This window comes from Dunckerocampus dactyliophorus, chromosome 9, assembly GCF_027744805.1.
Source record: "Dunckerocampus dactyliophorus isolate RoL2022-P2 chromosome 9, RoL_Ddac_1.1, whole genome shotgun sequence".
In the NCBI taxonomy this organism is placed as follows: Eukaryota; Metazoa; Chordata; class Actinopteri; order Syngnathiformes; family Syngnathidae; genus Dunckerocampus; species Dunckerocampus dactyliophorus.
In genome coordinates this window covers 18710583-18730604 of record NC_072827.1, presented here as the reverse complement: position 1 = coordinate 18730604, position 20022 = coordinate 18710583, and the positions used below count along the sequence as shown (strand labels likewise).

The 20022-nt window shown below is 42.9% G+C and overlaps 1 protein-coding gene across 1 annotated transcript; it reads right to left on the bottom strand.

The window, feature by feature from the left end:
* Positions 1-90: 90 nt before the first annotated feature.
* On the bottom strand, positions 91-18630 carry trappc10 (trafficking protein particle complex subunit 10). The gene is made up of 23 exons (XM_054787843.1): positions 18463-18630; positions 16785-16866; positions 16556-16691; positions 15218-15417; positions 14951-15146; positions 14737-14848; positions 9736-9983; positions 9246-9392; positions 9015-9129; positions 8864-8940; positions 7331-7422; positions 7120-7260; positions 5784-5893; positions 5160-5704; positions 4815-4956; positions 4583-4741; positions 4131-4357; positions 2785-2885; positions 2580-2703; positions 2338-2502; positions 2074-2254; positions 1321-1515; positions 91-1245 (listed from the first exon to the last, which is right to left on the bottom strand). Exons 1-23 carry the CDS (start codon positions 18521-18523, stop codon positions 995-997), a joined length of 3807 nt encoding a protein of 1268 aa, XP_054643818.1. The 5' UTR covers positions 18524-18630; the 3' UTR covers positions 91-994.
* Positions 18631-20022: the final 1392 nt, after the last annotated feature.

Below are 20022 nucleotides of genomic sequence, written 5' to 3'. Positions count from 1 at the left end.
TCACAACTCCATTCTCCACGAACCAAAAAAAAAAAAAAAACAGCAATTTGGGGAACACCAAAAATCTCATGGCCAAAAAATGTGTACGTCCAGTTGTGACCTAGGCTTAGTGTTTTGTTCCAGTTGATTGATGCCTCAGAGTGCTTATTCCTCCAGCAAATATTGCAAGACCAACAGGCAGTACTCACTTAAGGACTGCTGCGACGCAGACGTCTGCTAACGCTGGCCGAATTAACATTCCATTATTGTATTATATTCCTGACGCTTGGCTCAAAAAGTGAACAAATGTAAGGTATTCCCTCAGCTGAAATTCCATATCTCTTATCGAGAATTTCATGAGGGCATGCTAGCGGATCAGTGTGACCTCAAAGAAGCCACTCCTGTTGTAGTGATAAATGGTGACGCCATCTCCGAATGAGTTACAGATGTTAACAGATAACAGATGCGCTTTCATAGCCGATTTTAAGATGAAACCTGGTCGGGACGAGGTTATGAGCTAAGCCTAAGTTACTCTGGTGATGTAGAAGTATTAATAGAAAGCCACCTTTGTAGCACAGGTAAGCCTGGCTTTTGGCTCAACAGACCTCGCTAATCCACCAAACTCACTTCGCAGTACACCCATTAAGTGAGCACTTTTGGCAACACACACACACACACACACACACACACACAAACTCCTGGCTGTAATGCACGATGGGTTGAAGAGGGAGTCACATTCAGATTCCAGATATACTTAAATTTATATACATATATCCTTCCAATCAGCTATATACAAAGTCTTCATTCATATCAAATCATGTGATTGGCTCTCTCTGATGGTGAGCAGCGAGTTCATGCTCTGGGGACGGAGGAGTTAATGGGGGTCCATAGTGCTGAGTCTTTGACATGGACCCACCTTGCTCAGCAGAGTCCATCAGGGTATGGCTTCAGTCTTAATAGGGTGATGTGAGGGTTGGGGTGGGCTGGGAGGTAACTGGGTGAATGACCTCACGGGTCACGTAGCGTTCACCTCCATGATGTGGTCGTCAGTGGCAGGAAGTACCAGGACCTGACGGGCCAGGCTGTGGTTGAAGACCTGGCCGGGGCTGAAGGGTTCTAGCCGAGGCATGGCCACACCCCTGTGCTGCTGATCGCCAACTCCCCCCAGCGAATGCACGCTGCCCCTACTGCGCACGCTCGCTGTGTCTGCCTGCTCGTCCAGCGTCTTGTCCAGCAGGGACAGGCTGTCATTCTCTACTAGGCTGTCTGAGGAGGCCACACAAAAAAAACACATTGAGGAACATGCTGGAACATGCTGCATGTGTGTGTGTGTTTTCATACCAGGGTCAGGCTGGATAGCCATTGCAGGGTTATGAGGCAGGTACTTGAGCACTTTGATTTTGGGGAAAGGCAGATGGCCTGCAAAAAGTGGCATTACTTCGATGTGAACCTTGTGGGCGGAGCTTGTGGCCACAGGCATCGCCACCATGCCCGAACTCTTCCCGCACACAGCCCAGTTACTGCTGCTGTCTGCCACTGTACACACACACACACGCACACACACACGCACACACACACGCACAGATTTGGTTGAAACACCAAAAAAAGTCATACCCAAAGTCAATGTATAGCTGTCATTGAACCATTTGGAGTGGAAATCAAGCTGGATCTGGGTTTTTTTTCAGAATCCGTCTAAGTGCTACGTACACTGACAAAAAGGAGTTTGAATACAATGAAAAAGTATATTAATTTATGGGGGTCCGTCGTAACTGCAAAACATCCTAACACCAGGACCGCCTGTATATCAGTCGGATCTCATGTATAACACAAATGGGACGGGGGCATAAAACCCAGACTTATCATGAAAATAATAGATGGAGGGCCGTTGGAACGGCAAGGGGTTAACTATGCATGTCAGGAAAGAAGGAGACCCTGGGACAAGTGGCGGTGGCTAGAGACAGTCTGGGCTGCTGCCCTCCGGAACCAAATAAGCGGAAGAAAATGAGATTGATGGATGGGTGGTTATTTAAAAAACGAGCGGGTCTGACCCAGCGACCAGCAGACAGAAGTTTCTCCTCAGCAGTAGAGGCCTACCTTCATACATCAGTTTGGTGGTTCTGAGGCCGTCCACATCAGTCTTGTTCTCGTCAGACAGCTCACCCTCTGCAGGCTCAGACAGTCGTGTAATACACACCTCCAGCCCACAAAGGGAGCCAGAGCGACAGTGCCGCTCACCAGCAGGAGGCAGGATGTCCGCTCTCACGCTATACAACGTCTGGAATCACATAGCGAGGGGGGGAGGTGCTTATTGGTGGAGGACAAGTGTTCCGAAAGTCATCAAAGTACTCTAATACTCACAGGGACTCGCTCCAGCAGGAAGTGGTAGTGGAAACGCTTGAAGGCAGAGGCGTCCTGGCTGGGAGGAGAGAAGTTGGCGGAGAAGACACACTGGAGACATGAGGGGAGGTCGTTCTTCCACTTGACCTCCCACAAGCAGAACACACTGTGTTTGCTGCACAACAACTACAAACACACACACAAACACGTCTTGGAGAAAGTCTTCCCAGAAGATGTTCTTCACTTGTTATTGTTCTGCTCACCTGGTTTGTTGTAGTGTTGAGGGACAGCAGCTCCAGTGAGGTGTGCTGTTTCTCTGCCAGCTTCACATTAGCTAGCGTGAAGTTAGAATCAGACACGTTTTGGACACACACCTGGATGTACTTCCTGTGTGTCGTGGAGACAAAACACAAGCAGTGACATTCCATCCTGTCGTTGACAACTGAGTTTTTTTTTCGGAGCAATCACCTGTTACCGGCAGACAGCAGCGAGTGTTTGGTTTTGAAGGGGATGTAGAAGGTGAGGGCCAGCAGGGTGGAGTAGATGGACCACGGACAGTCAATGGACATCTGTGAATATAATTTTAAATTGGAATATAATAAAAAAAAAGTTGTAATTTTACTGAAAGTAATCATTTTACAAAAAAAAAATGCAATGTTATAGTCAGAATATGTGGTCGAGGAACACACTCGAAACGTAGGGGTAGGAACATCCTCAGATACAACACCCGCTGACGAGACGGCCGAGCGGAGACCGAAAGAAGCATATATAAATGTAGGTAATTAAGCATAATTATTGATTTTCACAGTAACATCAATCATGTTTTATTAGTCAGTCCTTTGCTACTCCACGTAAATGCCATGTTTTGAATCGTCAGTTATCCCTTGTAGTAACGAGCCGTCTAGCACATATCTCAACTCACTGCAATCTATTGCATTTCATACATAATTAGATAATGACCACATTATCCTGTTAATCGGAAGTTATATTTTAAAATCCCTTGCCAGCTAGCTCACATGGCTACTGTAGAAGCTGCATTACTGAACTGTACTGTGACGTTGGCGTTTTATATTAGCCGTCGAATCACTCATGTAACACAGCACATCGTAGTGAAGTCTGTTTGCTGTGAATTATAGCCACCCTAGTTCACCAACAATTCTCATGGTGAGATATGTTTATTATATTCAGCATACAGTATGGATGGTCAGGAAGTGAGTTAAATAAAACTTTGGCAATAAATATCACAGTTTTTAAAAATGTGTTGCACGGTTTGCTCAAAAGTAAGAAAACCAAACATTTAAAAGTGACTGGACGGACCGATATACCATTATTCCTCCAGAATCCAGTGCCAAACCACTGTGTCTCCTATACTCTGAAATTGTAGCACTGGTCAAAAGTGCAAATGTGATGCAACAACCTCACAAAACACAGATAATTAGAGGGGAAGTATTCACGAAGTCTGATGTGAGAGCTTGGAAAATAACAGCTTAGGTCCCAGTATGAAAAATCTACAATAGTCTTAACACATTCATTCATAGCACAGCAATATGCAAATGAGTGTTCACTAAGGATCGTATGCATAGTGGAGCAAAAAAAAAATCCTTCACTGACGAGAGTGTTAATGAGTGTTTCTGCTTACTTCTGACCTTACTCAATGGTAAACAAAAAGAGGAATCGTGTGAGAAATTCAGGCACATCCCAATGTCAGCTCCAACAATAACAAGAAAATCTGAAACTTCAATAGGGTATACTATTGCAGATTTTCTGTTAAAGAGACACTTATTAAATTGCTACAGCGTGCATGCAGACCTCACCCTCTGGTCGACGGCGGTCATGGGCGTGTCAGGATGACTATAGCTGCGAGGACGATGGCGGACCTCTCCGTTGGTCAGCCTCTCGTTAGTGGGCCGGTCTAGGCCTGTCGGGATGATGCACAGAACCTCCAGCTGGAATTCCATGGTGTGGTAGGGTGGGGTGGGGGGCAGGCTGATGCTGGTCACCTTGTCGGATGACTGGATGGAGAGCACGCCGTCAGCCACCGCTGTGAATACAAGAAGCAAGCGCTTGGTTTCTCTGCAAAGTCCACTCATCTACAGGTATTTGCTGGTGCACTGTAGTTTTTTAGGCTGTCATGGTAACCGTATCATGACAAAAGAAACAGAATCACGGTGGAAATGGACTAAGATTACAAACCGGACAAGTAGGCTCGAGGAGCTAGCACTAAGAGCTAAGTACTAATGTCATGGACTAAGAAGCAGACACGTACCAGCGGTGGTGTTGCTGATGCGGGCAGTGCAGCTGCTAGAGGCTAGGATGGGCATAGTGTCACTGTTGCTGAGCTGCAGAGCGTCGCCCTTCTTCACCGCATAGTGACCCGTCAACAGCGTGAACTTGACCATCTGAGGCAGGCCGGCCAGCAGCGGTTCTGAAGAAACAAACAAGTGTTAGCTCGGAGTAACAAGAAAAGATACAGCACGTTCCCCAATGTGACGTCTGACCTGAGAGAGGTTCCACAGTCAGTTGGGGCTCCTGAGAGTAGACGTCATACCGGATGGATGGGTAGATGTGAGGCAACACAAAGTGCACCTGACCCACCGTAGCACACAGCTGACGCAGCGTGTACGACCCTGGCTGGTTGCTCTGATAAAATAAGCACCAAAGAATCACACGACACTCTTTCCTTCTAGAATTCTATCAATACACAAGTTTAAATAAACTGGTCTACATTAAAAAAAGGAGCACAAACACACTTTGTCTTTCTGATGACTGCAACAGAACTAATGTGAATTTTAGACAGCATAGAGTAAAGATTGTGAAGCACGGAAGGTGACATGTGACTTTACCGGCGCAGTGAGGAAAATGCTGTTGTCGCCAGGCACCAGCGTGACGTTGTGCACCCGCAGCATTTGCACTCCCTCCTTCAAGGTGACGGGAGGCGGGCTGACACAATTGGGCGTGTCCTGAGGGGAGTTGCTGTCATGACGACGGATAATGAGGTGAGTATTCTTACACACCACTCCTGCAGAGGTTAGGGAATTGTCCGAGGGACTGCGGTCATGGACCTCATCCATTTCCAAAGGGGGGCTGACAGTCAGGGAGGAAGGGCGCCCCGTTGAGGAGCCACCATGTTCTAAGTCTATTGTCCCACTGCTGGTCTGTCTCTGATTTCCCTTTGGTCTCCCCTGAGAGCCTCCGTGTTCTAGGTCGAAGTGAATGCTGATGGCTAGTTCCTGTACCTGCACTGACATGGGCATTAAACATCGCAGCATGAGCTCCACCTGCAGGAGAGCACCTGAATGCACGGAGGCGCTGGTCGGGTGGAACTGTAGCCGTGTGAGCTGAGCAAAGACACCCATGCTAAGAGTCACCTTAGCAGAAGCTGCTGGACCTGAGGAAAACAAAGTAAGTTAGCAAGAAGACACAAAGGTGGCCACCTAAGAATTCTTAATAAGGAGACCACAACTCACTCTGATTTCCAGGTTTGCCAGCGAAGGCCAGGACATCCTGACAGAATCGCCTCCTCTCCTCTTTGGTGAGGTTGGTGTCTCCGGCTAACAAGGCGCTGGTCTGCAGGGAGCTGTGCACAGCCACTTGTTAAGGAAAGGAAGTGCTACATACAGAGGATGCTGGACCACACCTGCCGGGTCTATTCTAACTCCACAAGAAGTGTCACTGCCTGTTAGGGCTACACAAAAAAAATTGAAAAAAATAGCGACCGTGACTCACACTAACATATGATCTCTATTTTTTTCCTAAGTTTACTTAAGGAGCTAAACCACAAACATTGCCATTTCACTCAAAGGCTCACATTACACTGTCGTTGGCTTGACGGCACGTCTATTCTGACTAGACTTGTCCTATCTAGTCTGACTGGTGTGTGTCCAACCAAGTCTTTGAGCATGAACTGATGAAGGCTGGTCCAATGAGGGGCAAAATTGTGGAAGACTGCCTAAACGGTCCACTTGCGATCGATTCATTGCCGAGAACACCTTGACCTGGATGAATGAGAACATTCACAGGCAAGTGTAGTTTATGTTGTGTTTTCTCAAAGGCCAGTGGAATGGGGTAACAAATTCCAACATGTTCTGTGACATTCTGAAAAACCCCTCCCTTGGGATACTGGGCGTATGGCAGTTTTCTGACATGATAAGGAGTCCAAACGCACCTCCAACATGTTAAGTGCCTTGTTGAGGTAGCAGAAGGTGATGAAGTGGCCAAGTACAGTGGTGTGAAAAAGTATTTGCACCCTTCCTGATTTTTTATTTTTTGCATGTTTGTCACACTTACATGTTTCAGATCAACAAATTTAAATATTAGTCAATGGCAAGACAAGTGAAGACAAAATGCAGTTTTTAAATTAAACATTTTTTATCATTAAGGCAGAGAAAAAATCCAAACCTACATGGCTCTGTGTGAGTCCATTGCATTGCCTTTTTGTCACCACCACTTTCGAACAAATTCAGCATACTGGATTGTCCGTGTTGATGGGCTAACCTTGTTCATTTGGTTTGATGGCGATATATTCCCACACCGTGCTATGGCATTTGGCTTGGCAAGCATCTTTTCCCCTCCTAATATCTACTACATTACCTTGCATTGTGCTATGTTGAATTATTTTCAGAGGTTACTAAACCTAAAGTGCAATTAAAGCTGTACACTCACTACTCTAAAATATAACCAAGTTTATTTTCTACAGGATTAGCCCTTGGGAAGATATAATAGGATGGAATCTGAAGGGTGTACTTTTGTGAGATACTGTAATTGGAGAGACATGAAGCCACAGGGGAAGTCAGAATAGGATACTCAACAGTTCTTCCCAGTAGCTTCTGGCATTCAGCAACCTGTTTCCTGGTGTGTGTGACCGGGAAGCTCCAGCCCTCAGAAACATACGACTTGAGGGCTTCCAGTAAGAAGATTTCTGCTCGCTCAGGGTCTTCCTTCCTCCTGATAACGACACACAAAGTATACATGAGCACAAATGTGAGCGTACAACTACACCAGCAGACTAACTCACATGTAAAATTCTGCCAGGCTTTTTCCCACCAGCCGGGCTGACCGGAGCCGACCGATGGCCCGGTACATCTCCATGGCAGCATGGGACAGTTCCTGATTGGACAGAAGGGAAATAGCATTTTAGATGAGACCGATAACCACCGTTAATGAGATCCAATACAATAGATCCACGGCTATTTGCAGTTCGGCATTCCACAGTATAGTCGCATATTTCTGACAAATTTACTGACATGGGCAAAATGATGTCGGTTATCATGGTAAATTTCGGTAACGGTAAATTTTCGGTTTATCGCCCAGGCCTAGCTGTTGGTAATATCAATGTGGAAACAGTCTGTGATTGTAGAAGCCTGTGTGTGTGATTGTGAAAGAGAGCAAGGAATTCAATTCAGTCTTTTTTGTTGCAGGGAAGTACGCTAAGATGAAGGATGAAAAAAATTCAGGGAGCTTTTATATAAGTTAACTTTACAAGAGTTGCTGGTGAGCTTGTTAACTCTGTGCTTTTTGTTGTGTTTGAACTTAAAACAAAGATAAGCTATATAAAAATGTTACTTTATTTACTGTGGAAACATTTCAGGGAGCTATTTAAGTTTTAATTCACCTTCTAAGAGATGCTTCTGAGTCTAGGAAGGCTCTTCTGGAGCTATTTTTCTGTTCGTTTGGTTAAATAAACATGCTTTAGGCAGTTTAAAAAAGTTAAGTGTATTATTCAACATTTTTTCGCCAATTTTTACACTTCTACTACAAATAAATATCAGCTTCAAATATCGGTTATCGGCCTCCTTAACTACTAACAATCGGTATCAGTCCTGAAAAACCCATACCGGTCCATCTCTAATTGTAACTGTTGAATTAAGATTATAATGACAAATGGGTGTAAATAGCATAAAGGTAACGGCCACACTGTTTGAGTGGAGATCTGCTTGGTAAATAAAGGTGTGTATTATTTAAATATTGGCAGAAAGCTCTAATAGTAAGACTCCTGCAACCTGGACACTGAATTTATACTGTTATTTTTTTTTTATCTAGAGCTAAAAATAGTTATTGAACAGTTTATTTCCCTTGTATTCATATTATTTCAAAACATGCATCAAATTAAATTCAAGTTTATGTCAAATAGTACAAAAAAAACCCCAAAACAATCCACCCAAACACCCAAATTTTTATTTTTTAATAATTACCTACTTATTGCCAGGGGCTCTTGGAATTGTCCAACCTGACTAATATCACTCATCATAAATAAATAAAAAAATGTACAGTTAATCCACGGGAACGGTATTGGCCGATCTCACTCACGGACGGTATTAGAATCAGCAGCATAAAACCATGATCGGAGCATCCCTAGTTCAGAGTATCAAGAAAAGGCATTTTAGGGCTTTTTGTGGGTGCATCAATTATTTGCAGTTTTTCAGGAGTCTTGAAACATAAACCCTGATAATAGCAAGAATCTACTGTAGAAAAATTCAGACTTTAGAGAGATTAAAATGCTCTGTTTTGTGACAGCTGAGTGTATTATATATGAATGACACCCACTTACAAGATAATGTCTTTCAAAAGCTTCCACAGATGATAAGGCCTCTTTCAGCTTCTTGTAGGGGCTCTGCAGACTGTTCACTGCAAGGCAACAAGCACTCATTCACCAGCTACATCATCTTAACTTTCATTCCTTCAGCAGCGTGTATACTAACCAGTCTCGGGCCGCTCATCTCCCAGTCCGGCCAGCAGGTCCACAGTCCTGTTCAAGTCTTCTGAAGTTGGACCTTTGCAGGACACCAGCCCACAGAGCTCGCCCAGAGACTTGAGCTGCACAGACAGGACACATCTTTATCCTCCTCCTCCTTCTTCCTCCAGCCATCCATTCATGCTCAGAAAAAAAAAACAGTGGTGTGTATTGAAGGAATCAAACACAAGCGTGTTACCTTGTCGGTGGCATAGGCCCACAGCCCCACAGTGTGCGAGCTGTTGGCAGCTAACTGAGCCTGGTCGCAGCAGCTCTCGATTCTGTGCAGAACCTCCAAGCAGCTGAGGAAAACCCAGCAGTCCAGCGCTCCCTCCAGCACAGACACCTAGACCACAAAAGACTTGTTAGTTCTTCACCCCTCAGAGATCTGGGCTTCATCTCATTTCTTTAATTTGTATCCCTCCTTAATCCTTGATACTCACACTAGTCTCTAGTCTCACACCATCTCATTATTGAGGCTCATACTGCATAGAGGAGCTAAAATCGAGGATACACACATTTGCGTCCCTCTAAGGAACACGTTTTGTCCTTGCCCGTGATGTATAAAGACTGGCGTACAATAGCACAGTCTATGGCGGGAGGAGCTAAGATGCAAACAAAGGACGCAGGATGACTCAAATAAGGAAATGAGATCAGAGAACAGCCATGACAGCTCACAAATGGACAACCTCCAGCAGGCGTAGCTCCTGAACGCAGTTGTGCAGCAGCTCGAGCGCCCTCTGGGTCACCTCCCAAGGCCTCTGGAGGAAGATGAGCAAGGTGCACTGACGAGAGAAGAGGTAGCTCCTCAGGTCCAGCAGGCTGGCCTCGCCACGCTGGATCCCATCCCTTTTCTCCATGTCAATGGGCCGCCGGAGCAGCAGGCCACTCCAGCTCCGCACCGGGGCACAAAATGAGCCCAGCCATTTGGCGGTGTCTGAGGACACAAATAGTAAAAAAATGTAAAATACATGGAATGCATGGCTGAAGATGACCACAACCTGGCTTTCTTCAGTACTGTAGAGGTAAAACAAACAATCAGGTTAAAAAATAATGTCTGCTTTCCACAAAACAAGGTGTGTCAAATTAAAGCATTAATTGCCATTAATTAGTCATATTTAGTGTGTTTTTTTAAATAATTGCGCTAATCTAATTTTTAAACACTAACTTTACTGTTTCTCTATGCGAGTTGCCTTTTTATAAAATCCATTTTTATGCGTTGGGCTGCTTGTGTTTGTGTTGTTGGGGGCTTGAAAACAATGGTCAGTAACACCCAGAAGTGGACGATGATTGCCTGTAATTGTGTTTGGGTTTGTTAACATCAGCTGATGGGCTCCAATTGTGGTTGGGAGAGTGAGTTGAGGAGCGGTGAGTTGCGGAGAGGTAACGTGGCAATGGAGGAGCATTTGAGAGTTGTTAGTCCAATGAATGGGAAATTTTTATTCCAATGAATAAATGTACAGTGATATGCCTTCTTTGTAAGGAATAGTTTGTGTTCCACCGAAGTAGCGCAAATAGCCGAGTACTACATCAACACAAAGCACTAGGCTGTCCCGATCCACATTTTTTGGCTTCCGATACAATTTTTTTTATAGTCTTGCCAATCCGATTCGATCCCAACCGATACCAATCCTTTTTTTTTCTTTTTTTTTTAATAATAATCCTTTGTTACAAACATGAATTTGCGGAATTGAATATGGTTATGAAAATAGCTATTCAAAGCATTAACAATAATGCAAACAAGTATTGCTGAATTAACTTTTTTATTACGCAGCATGACCAACAATATTGTTGGGCTTTTGTAAGAAACGTCTTAGTCAGGTTCCTAATCCAATAAAAGTCCATCAAATAAAAGATAAAGTTGGAAAAAAACGGGCGTGTAAAATACTTTTAGGGTAGGACTAATGATTTGACATTGTTATAGATTAATTTGTGGTGTGATTTAGAATATATGACTTTTTCTTTTAACAAACTTTTTTAGGGCTCTATGAAATCCATTTTAATTTTTGAGAATTCAGTTTTTTTACCTTTTACACTTACTGTATTTTACCAGCAAATAGTGTGTGCCATTTGGGCTAGTGAATAAAATGGGAAAATCCTTACATTTATTGGTGCAATATATCATTGACCCATTTTGTCCAGTAATGGATGTAGCTTCGCTAACTTTTCTAAAGGGATTGCTACACAATCTTCAACAAACTAATGCCTGTGCTTGTTACTAAGGAAGATGTAGTCACAGATGTAATTCAAATTGCGTTATTAATGTAAGATATTTTAAAGACACCCTTGTTTTGTTTACACAATTAGACAAATGTGACAAAGAGCGCTCTTATTTTGAAGGCCAGAATGTATTGTGTGTGTTGAGAATGGCAAATGACGGTTGATACGCGCTGGGTGAAAAAATAAACCTTCCTCTCGTCCTTTTTCACTCACAACCTGCAAGTTGTCAGTGGTCATTGTAAAATGGTCCTTACATTAAAGCAGTAAAACAACACGGTGAAAATACTGTATACTCATCCAGCCTGAGTCACGCACACACATACGCAAAGCTGCACTAAGCAAACCCCGCTAGCTTCCATTGACGCTCCTAACAGGAGTTTTCAAGGCTTTTCGCCGCCGTTTCAACATGTTTAGTAGTGTTTGTGCGGTCCCTAATATAAGCAACTAGCGGTTAGAGCGGCACTTCCCATGCAAGCTCCCTACACCATGACGCAGCAGTCCGGGAACAGTGAGAGGAAACTGCCTCTACAGCTACGGAGCCAACGTCCAACGTCAAACGAACTTCACCACGGTACACCGTTGCCTATTCTTCTTCTAGCGGGTGGCGTGAGTCCAGTGGCAACCAGCTTTGAGGCGCATTACGGCACCTACCATGTTGGAGTGAGGCTCAGTGTTATGAACGTGATACGGCAACCGGATCGGCCCGATCCCGTGGCGGAAGCCGATATTATCTGATCTTCACAAATACAGCGGATTGGCAGCCACATCCCTACAAAGCACCCAGTCGCAACTGCAGCCACAGCTAACGTTACCAGCAAAGACATTACCAATTTAGCAAGCCATGGCTCTTTGCCAAACTAAACTCGAAGAGAACACCCCGCGTATGAGAAAGTCTGCGACCGACTGGCTGACATATATTCTTGCCAAGTGGATCGCGATGAACTGCAGGCCGATAAAAAGTGGAAGACGAGAGGTTAACAGGTGTCACAAACTGCGTCCAATGACCCCTCATACAAGTCACAGTGCAGGACTACAATGACGACCAAAATCAGCCAGATGTATGACAGCGAAAAGAAAAACAAAATTAAGATTTTAGTGAAGGATTCGCTGATGTATGACAGCGAAAAGAAAAACAAACTTAAGATTTTAGTGAAGGATTCGCCCAAATGTGTTGCTACAACCAGAGATCACTGGCCCTCAGATGGTTCAGTGGTCAATACAAGGTTGCAGGCAGCACTTGGGACTAGTCTCAAATACAGTGGAATGCAAATAGCTAGGACTTCGTCTGTTCAACACTGTTTAAAACAATACATTCACTTTATAAAAGCCATTTTTTGTCATATCAATATTTTGATGTGCTACAATAATCTAATGAATTTAAATGAAAATATCTCAAGGCGAGGGCTTTTCTGAGCAATTTTTAGGTGAGGTTGAAAAAAATTAATTATCTCATAATTACATTTCTCTTTTTTGATCTCTTGAAAGCACTACACAAAACATCTAAAAATGATCGGTGCCTGGAAGAGCACTCATGCGGCAGGTGACACAATTTGTTGCCTGATACAGTACCTCACAAAACTTCACACACCCTCTCATATCCTTCACATTTCAGCAACCATATTATATTCTTTAAAGGGATAATGGTATAGAAGGTAAACTGTTTATAGTTTACAGCAGTCAGTATACACCTGCAGCATAAGTTTATTATCCCCTGCCTACACTGTCAACACACATCCATTACTGTCTACTGAGCATTGTTCCTGGAGAAAGTAATTTCTTGCTACAAAAATGGCAAGAAAAAAGGGAATTAACAATGGAAGAGCGACAGACCATCTTAACACTTAGAAATTTAGATTTTTCCTCCAGAGAAACTGGAGTGTTCTAAAACCTTTGACAGGTGGTGTACATTTACTCAGCAATAGAAGGGGTCGATAAAAGGTGACGCATTCGGGTGTGGGGATGTGCGGTGCATGGGGTTTCAGGCAGGCAGGCAACCTTCACAAGCCTGCGAAGTATGCATTAAAGAGGCCATAAAAAGACGAGGCGCAGAAGTGTGCAGAGCACCCCCACAAGCATGTAACCCAGCCTTTGACTAGTGGGAGTCAAGAAGACAGTGTGCAGACCCTTTCCCGTCGTTTAATAACTTTTTGCCTTCCCGGAGAAATACGTAAATAGGGGGGGCCCAACGTACGGCCTGGGGGCCTTTTGCTGTACATGGCTCGGTTTTATTGGCCCACACTGCATTGCAGAAATTCAATAACAAAAAAAAAAATCCACGAGTAATGGAAAAATATACCAAAAAGGCATAATGTAATGAGAATAAACTGAAATGTTGATACTAATAACACAAAGCTGTGTCTTTATATTAAACTCTTTTAGCCTTATCACAAAATTATATATCTTAAAGTGGATGTCGCATTTATTATGCCGCCCTTGGTGGAAAAAAGTTTGTACACCCCAACGAAAACAGACCAAGACAAGTATATTAGACAAAATCAGTGAGCTGGCATTGTTCAGGTGCATGCTGCACTTCAGCCAATAAGGAACTTTACTTTTTTTCAACGCTTACTGTTGCAAATATGATACAGCATATCATACTTAGTGATTTATTCTTCAAAAATTATTATTATTCAATATTGTATTTATTTTGTATTTATTTAAGAATTACCTGCCAGCAGTTTGCAGTTTTTTACTTTTCATTTTAAAATTCATTAAACCTGTTTACACAAAAGCAAAGCAGTTTTATATTACTGTACCGGAAATAAACCGAACCATGACCTTAATACCGTACCGATCCGTGTTGATGCCGTACCGTTATAGCCCTGTTATCTAGTATTGCCTTAATCCTCTTGGGTATGAAATTCACCAGAGCTGCACAGGTTTCTCTTCCATGCCTCCATGATGATATCATGTAGCTTGTGGATGATATCACGCACCTCCTGCTTGGGGATGCCCCAAGTGGGCTCGGGTCGGAAGACATACTCCATCATACTCACCTTTAGCTTTCTCAACAAAGCAATAGTCATTTTGAAGGTGTTTTTGGACTCCTTATCATTTAGAAAACTGCCATGCAGCTCAGTTTTCCAAGGAGGGGTTTCACAATTTCACAGTTGAGGATGAAGCGGTATAGAAAATGGATGGATGGATGGATGTTGGAATTCATGTTTCCCTCAATGAACCACGGATCCCAAGTGCCAGGAGCACTCATGCAGCACCAGACCACAACGCTACCACCACCATGCTTGACGGTAGGCAGGACACAGTTATCTTTTTACTCACCTGTGTTGCCAGCTATTTAGACAATACTGGATGTGTGCTGACTCATTGTCAGTGGACAGTAAATCTATACTGATATACAAGTTGTACATTGACAACTGTAAAGTCCATCTAAGTTTCATCTTTACTGTATAGGATGTCACTTTGGAAGATATACTGTAATAAAAACTGTTGGTGTAACAATGTACACGTACCTCCAGCTCCAAAGTTAAGGACATACTGGGTGAAAAGAGCATCCAGCTCATCATACTGGACCAAGGCATCTTCAAACTGCTGCAGCATCTCAAACACAAAGGCGAGTTCTTCCTGCAATTTCAACAAGCACACAGACACAAAAATCCCAGGATCAGGAATATAGAGCGCTGGATTTCAAGTCTTACTTGATTTAACAAAGTGTTTGATGGTCACCTGGACCATGAAGTAGTCACAGAAACTCCAGCCAGGCTGGGTGCGCTTCTCTCTGAGAGTACGCATGTCATCTTCGAAGCGTCCCAGGTTCTTGGTGAAGGACATGAGGAGAAGGGTTCTCAGCTTGAGTAACAAAGAATTCCAGGACTCCTGAGACCGGGATGAATCCTTCAGAGGGTCTGACAACACCACGCATCTGCAACAAAGTTTAATAGTCAAGGTTTTGAGAGGAGTCCAGGCTGACCACGTGACTGAGGTTTCTTTCACCTGTCGTTCTGCTTGTTGCAAAAATCACTGCGAATCTTGTCCACAATGGAGGAGCGGGGCAGGATGTTAGTCTTGTTCTTCTTTCTGGTATCACTGGTATCCACCACGATGATGACCCAGTCGGCCGAGCTGTGCGTGCGCAGACTGTTCTGCCAGCGCATCATGTCCTCCTTCACCGAGCTCTTGTACGTTTCCGTATCCTGAGGAAGTACAGTGACCATTACAACTGGATCCTCAAAAGTCCTAACGGGTGATCCCACGCCAAAGGATTAACCCTACAGTAAAGAACAGTATCAGTTCAGTATCGAAGATACTGAACCCTCAGTTGCTCCTGATGCTGTGTCATCAGTAGGTAAATGTCCTAACAGTGTCAAAGCGCTTTGAGTGCCTTGGAGGTGGAAAAGCACGATACAAATGAAAAGATCATTTACCATATAAATCATAGTAGAACCATTTCATAACAGGCTACATAGGCCCTAAGAAAAACCAAGCTGCTCAAATTTTTAAAGACAGGAAAATAGTAAGTAGCTTAGAGAACATTTATTGTGCAAAACTACAATTATACAACATAATGTTGCAGATAAATTTATTTACAAGAAAATTCAAGTATTAGCTGCAGAGACTTACCTCACGGATTGGGTTTCTCTCCCTTAGTGCAAACCATACAAAAAAGGCATTACAAGGTAGTTTTATTCGTTGATTCTAAAATCACGGGAAAAGCTGGTGTCCAATTAATAACGGAATGGATACTGTGTGAGGTAAATACTAAATATTAGTCATGGCAACTTAAAAAAAAAACATTTATCCATGATTACTGTATCTACTGTATCAGCACCTACAAGCCAGTCCGCGGTAAATAGCAACTTCCGGTGTCCAAATATGAAAAAATATCAGTTTTTGGTCTGTTTTTTCCATTTCTGTTGAGTGGTGACGTTATTTTTTGTTATATGAAATATACAATAAAAATAAAAACGTTTTTTAGAAAAGATAAAAAGAAGAATGCTTTGTGTTTCAATTTTATTTTTTTCATGTCAAAAATTTTTTTGACATTTTTGTTTTTTCATTCCCATTAATGAAAAGAAAATTCAGTGACCAAAAGTTAGACTATTGTGGCTAGACTGCGTCAAGGCATTTTTTGTGATAGAGCAAAAGATTTTAAATATTTTAAATTTATATAGTTTCTATCGCATGTTGTTTATATCGCCCATTACTACTTGACGATTTCTTTTTTTTTGAGGGCACGCCAAAAGGGGGCTGATGATGGCAAAAAGGACCTTGACCAGCGTCCCGGAATGGACTGTATTTGCACTTGTACAAGATCAGAGCGACAGCACTCACACAGCAGTCTGTCCAATAGATGTGGAGAAAGGGGAAGGTGAGGAGTGCCTTGTTGCCATCCTTGGGGAGGAGCTCCTCTTTAAACTGGACAAAGTTAGCCTCAAGGTGGATCATTTTTGGAGCTCGGCCATACGTCCTAAAGGGAAAAGCAAGCTAGTATGTGACATGTTCTCTACAATGAAGGATTATCTTATCTTGCCGCTTTGTAGTTCGGTCATTTGACACCCACCTCCTCCACTCCATGGGCTCCCTGGGGAGCTGCTGGGCCAAGGAGGTGTAGAGAGACGTGAACAAGCCCTGGTCTCCGGCACCTGTGAGGAACAGAACATTCATGCAGTCGATGCTAAATTGATTGAAGTTCCAGGAGTGACAAATTCAGTGATGACGCGACACAGTCCCTGACGACCGTGGTCCAAACAGAAGTGAAAGGTTTAACAAAAGGCCAGAATAGGAGGATGCTTACTCTGCTAATTCTACAAGTTCTGACCCGGTGTCACTTTGCAACAAGCCTTATGGGCAATGAACAACAAAGATTGCTCCTATGCAGTTACATTAGGAGTGCACATGCGCAGCAAAAGTGTGCGTGTGTGTGTGTGTTGGGGATGACAATCGAAACACTGATACAAAGACTTGCAAAGCGTTGCAAAGTGTATTGTAATTGCTACTCCACTGTCACGTTTCACAAACTTTCATAATACCAAGCGATAGTAGTTCAACGTAGTCCACAAACTCAAAGACTTGTCATTTAATCAATGCAATCGCTCCTCCGCAAGCAATACACAGAGCAGTAGAGAAATTGCTAATGCGACCAGGTAACAGACAGAAATGACATGCTGTCATGTAAATAAGATATAGGATATTTTCTTTGTTTAATGAAAGAACAATGTATAGACCTGTTCTATTTTGAAATACATCTGTTGTCATCTAGCGCTGTCTAAAAAATTAAATTTAAATTAACTTGACCTTTTTAGGGGTCCGAGGGAGTACCTTAATACAATACAACGCTTATTACAGAAGAACCGCTACTGTTGAATTGCCTTACGGTCGTAAAAACAGAAATGTGCCTCTAAAGTTGGGGAAAAAAACCTGCATTGTGGAGCTGTCATTTTGCATTAACTCAGTACAGGTTTTAATTTTTCTTGAGGATTGTTGGGGGATCAGCGTCAACAAGCAGTGCTAAGAGAAGAATGAAGTTCCAGAAAGTCAAAACTCGCATCCAAAGAAGTAAGACTGATTGTGCAGTGCAAAAGAATTAATCAGCTCTCATCTGAAAACAAGAGGCATGTAAGGAAATTAAATGACAATATATAAAACACACTTTTATTGTAACTCCTTATATGTAAAATGTAAAAATACACCAACACAGCAGTGTGAACTTCAGCAATTAGTGCTCAAACTCTTGCAGAACAATGTGTGGGAACTGGCGATAGTTGCTACCATTGAGCAAGGCACAGAACTGCTGGGAAGTGCAATGCCGTCTTGTGTGACATTTCTCCAGCATGTGTGCGTCTCTCTAATAAAATACCGCGAAATTGTTCTATGTTGTACAGCATATTACACACATGCAAGGTTGAAAGAGTATATGACTACAAGTCCGAGACAAGACAACCAGGTGTGTTGTCTGTCAGTGGTGTCCGACGTTAGCAGGCCTGCTCACCTGTGTAGCTGGCTGCTACGTTAGCTGGCACACACACACACACACAACACCAATGTGCGCAAACAGTGGTCTTGGTCGCAGCCGAGTCGTTGTTCGAACCACAAACAAGAGCAGACGAGACGTAAAGTGACTCTAGAGCGGAATGGTTTGTATCGCGCTGCGGCGGAAGCTAACGCGGGCTAACGAAGCTAGCAGGCTAGCTGTCAAGAGCAGCAAAATGACTGTTAGTGTTCTGTAAATGTGCACTCACATGTCACAATCGGCTTATTTTCCATAGTATAAATGATGGGCTTCTCTTCTTGACACTCCATTAGCGGTGGCACTCCATGGAAATGACTCACGGGCGCAGCTTTTTTATTATTATTATTATTAGAAGTAAGTGCTTAAGTCTGCAATCGTACGGGGGGAGGGAGGGGGTCTGTCGCTACACTGCACTTCCGGGATATGCGTCAGCTGATGTCCTTAAAGGGCCAGTCCGCATTTTTAGGGAAGTTTGAAGTGGAAAGTCGGGTTGGGTGATACTGGACATTTTGCTATGGATCCGATACAACGTAAATACACGGACAGTGTTATCGATACCGATACTGATATCGATACTTTTTACTCGAAAATCGTCAAGATTATTGAATTATTTTGTGATTTTTGATTTAATTTGTTTTGTTAATTGTAAAATTTTGTTTGAAATGTTCATTTTAATCATGATTTTAAAACACAAGACATCGGTTTTCTGCATAAAGAAATATCAACACAATTTAAAACTTAATATTTAAATATAACAAAACAAAACAATGCAACAATTTCAACAAAATAATACAATTCTTCCCCTTTATTACAGAGAATTGTTTGAGTAACAAATAGTGAAAGAGTACTAAAGACTACTGTTGGTTGTTATTCATATCCTTTGCCTTTTTGCCCTGTCCAGTGTTCAAGAATTATTTATATTTATATTTATATTTATCCACCCATCCATTTTCTATGCCGCTTATCCTAAATTATTCTCATCTGCCCACCAATTGTCCCTAATGCGGCGGGCCGAAAATGCTGTAAGTCTGCGGAATCCATTGTGGCCAGATTGTTCTGTCAAGAGTGGCCAAAGCCAGTGATAGGATCCCAAGATTCAGAGATGAGACAGTCCGTGTAACCAAAGGTTATTAAAAAACGAGTACAAACAAGAGTCAAAAAGCAGCAAACAAAACACCAGGTAAAATTACAACACAAATCTATCGGACCAAGTCACAGGGAAAAATGCAAAAATACTAAACACAAAGTGCTGTTAGACACAGAGATAGCAGGAGGAAAAATATTATACTAACAAAAAACACTGCTGAGAACCGAGCAGGACAAAACTAATATTAACAAAATGCCCTTAACCAAGCAAGAAATACATAAGGCCAAAGTACAACAAAAACCACCGCTGGAAGTAGCCGAGCAGGGAAATGACAAAGCACTCACAATACAGGTAGGTATGACCAGAAAGCTAACAAACAGGGACAAATATATGAGGCAGGGAGGACCAGGAAGAAGGTGTAGATCAGGAAACAATCTGGCAACAGATAAGTGGCCATTTAGCTAACTAATGCCGGCTAGCTAGCTAGCGCCGCAGCATGTCTCCACAATCAATTAAAGATTTATGGCTGATTATTATTGATACAGGATACCTTTTGCCGGCAAATCTGAATTGTTTGCTCCCCAAACCAATTATCCGGTCGGATCGGTTTATCGTTCACATCCCTAGTGTAGACTAATTATCACAAGATTTGGTGTTGGTTGTGTGATCCAAGATGGCAGAATAAACAATTCCGGGAGTAGT

Excerpts from the sequence above, each read along its gene's own strand:
- trappc10 (XM_054787843.1), bottom strand. The coding sequence starts at position 18,523 with ATGGAGTGTCAAGAAGAGAAGCCCATCATTTATACTATGGAAAATAAG. Across the intron at positions 15,147-15,217 it reads TGCAACAAGCAGAACGACAG|ATGCGTGGTGTTGTCAGACC; the intron begins GTGAAAGAAACC and ends ACTTTGTTGCAG. Across the intron at positions 9,984-14,736 it reads CCTTAACTTTGGAGCTGGAG|ACACCGCCAAATGGCTGGGC; the intron begins GTACGTGTACAT and ends TTGTGTCCTCAG.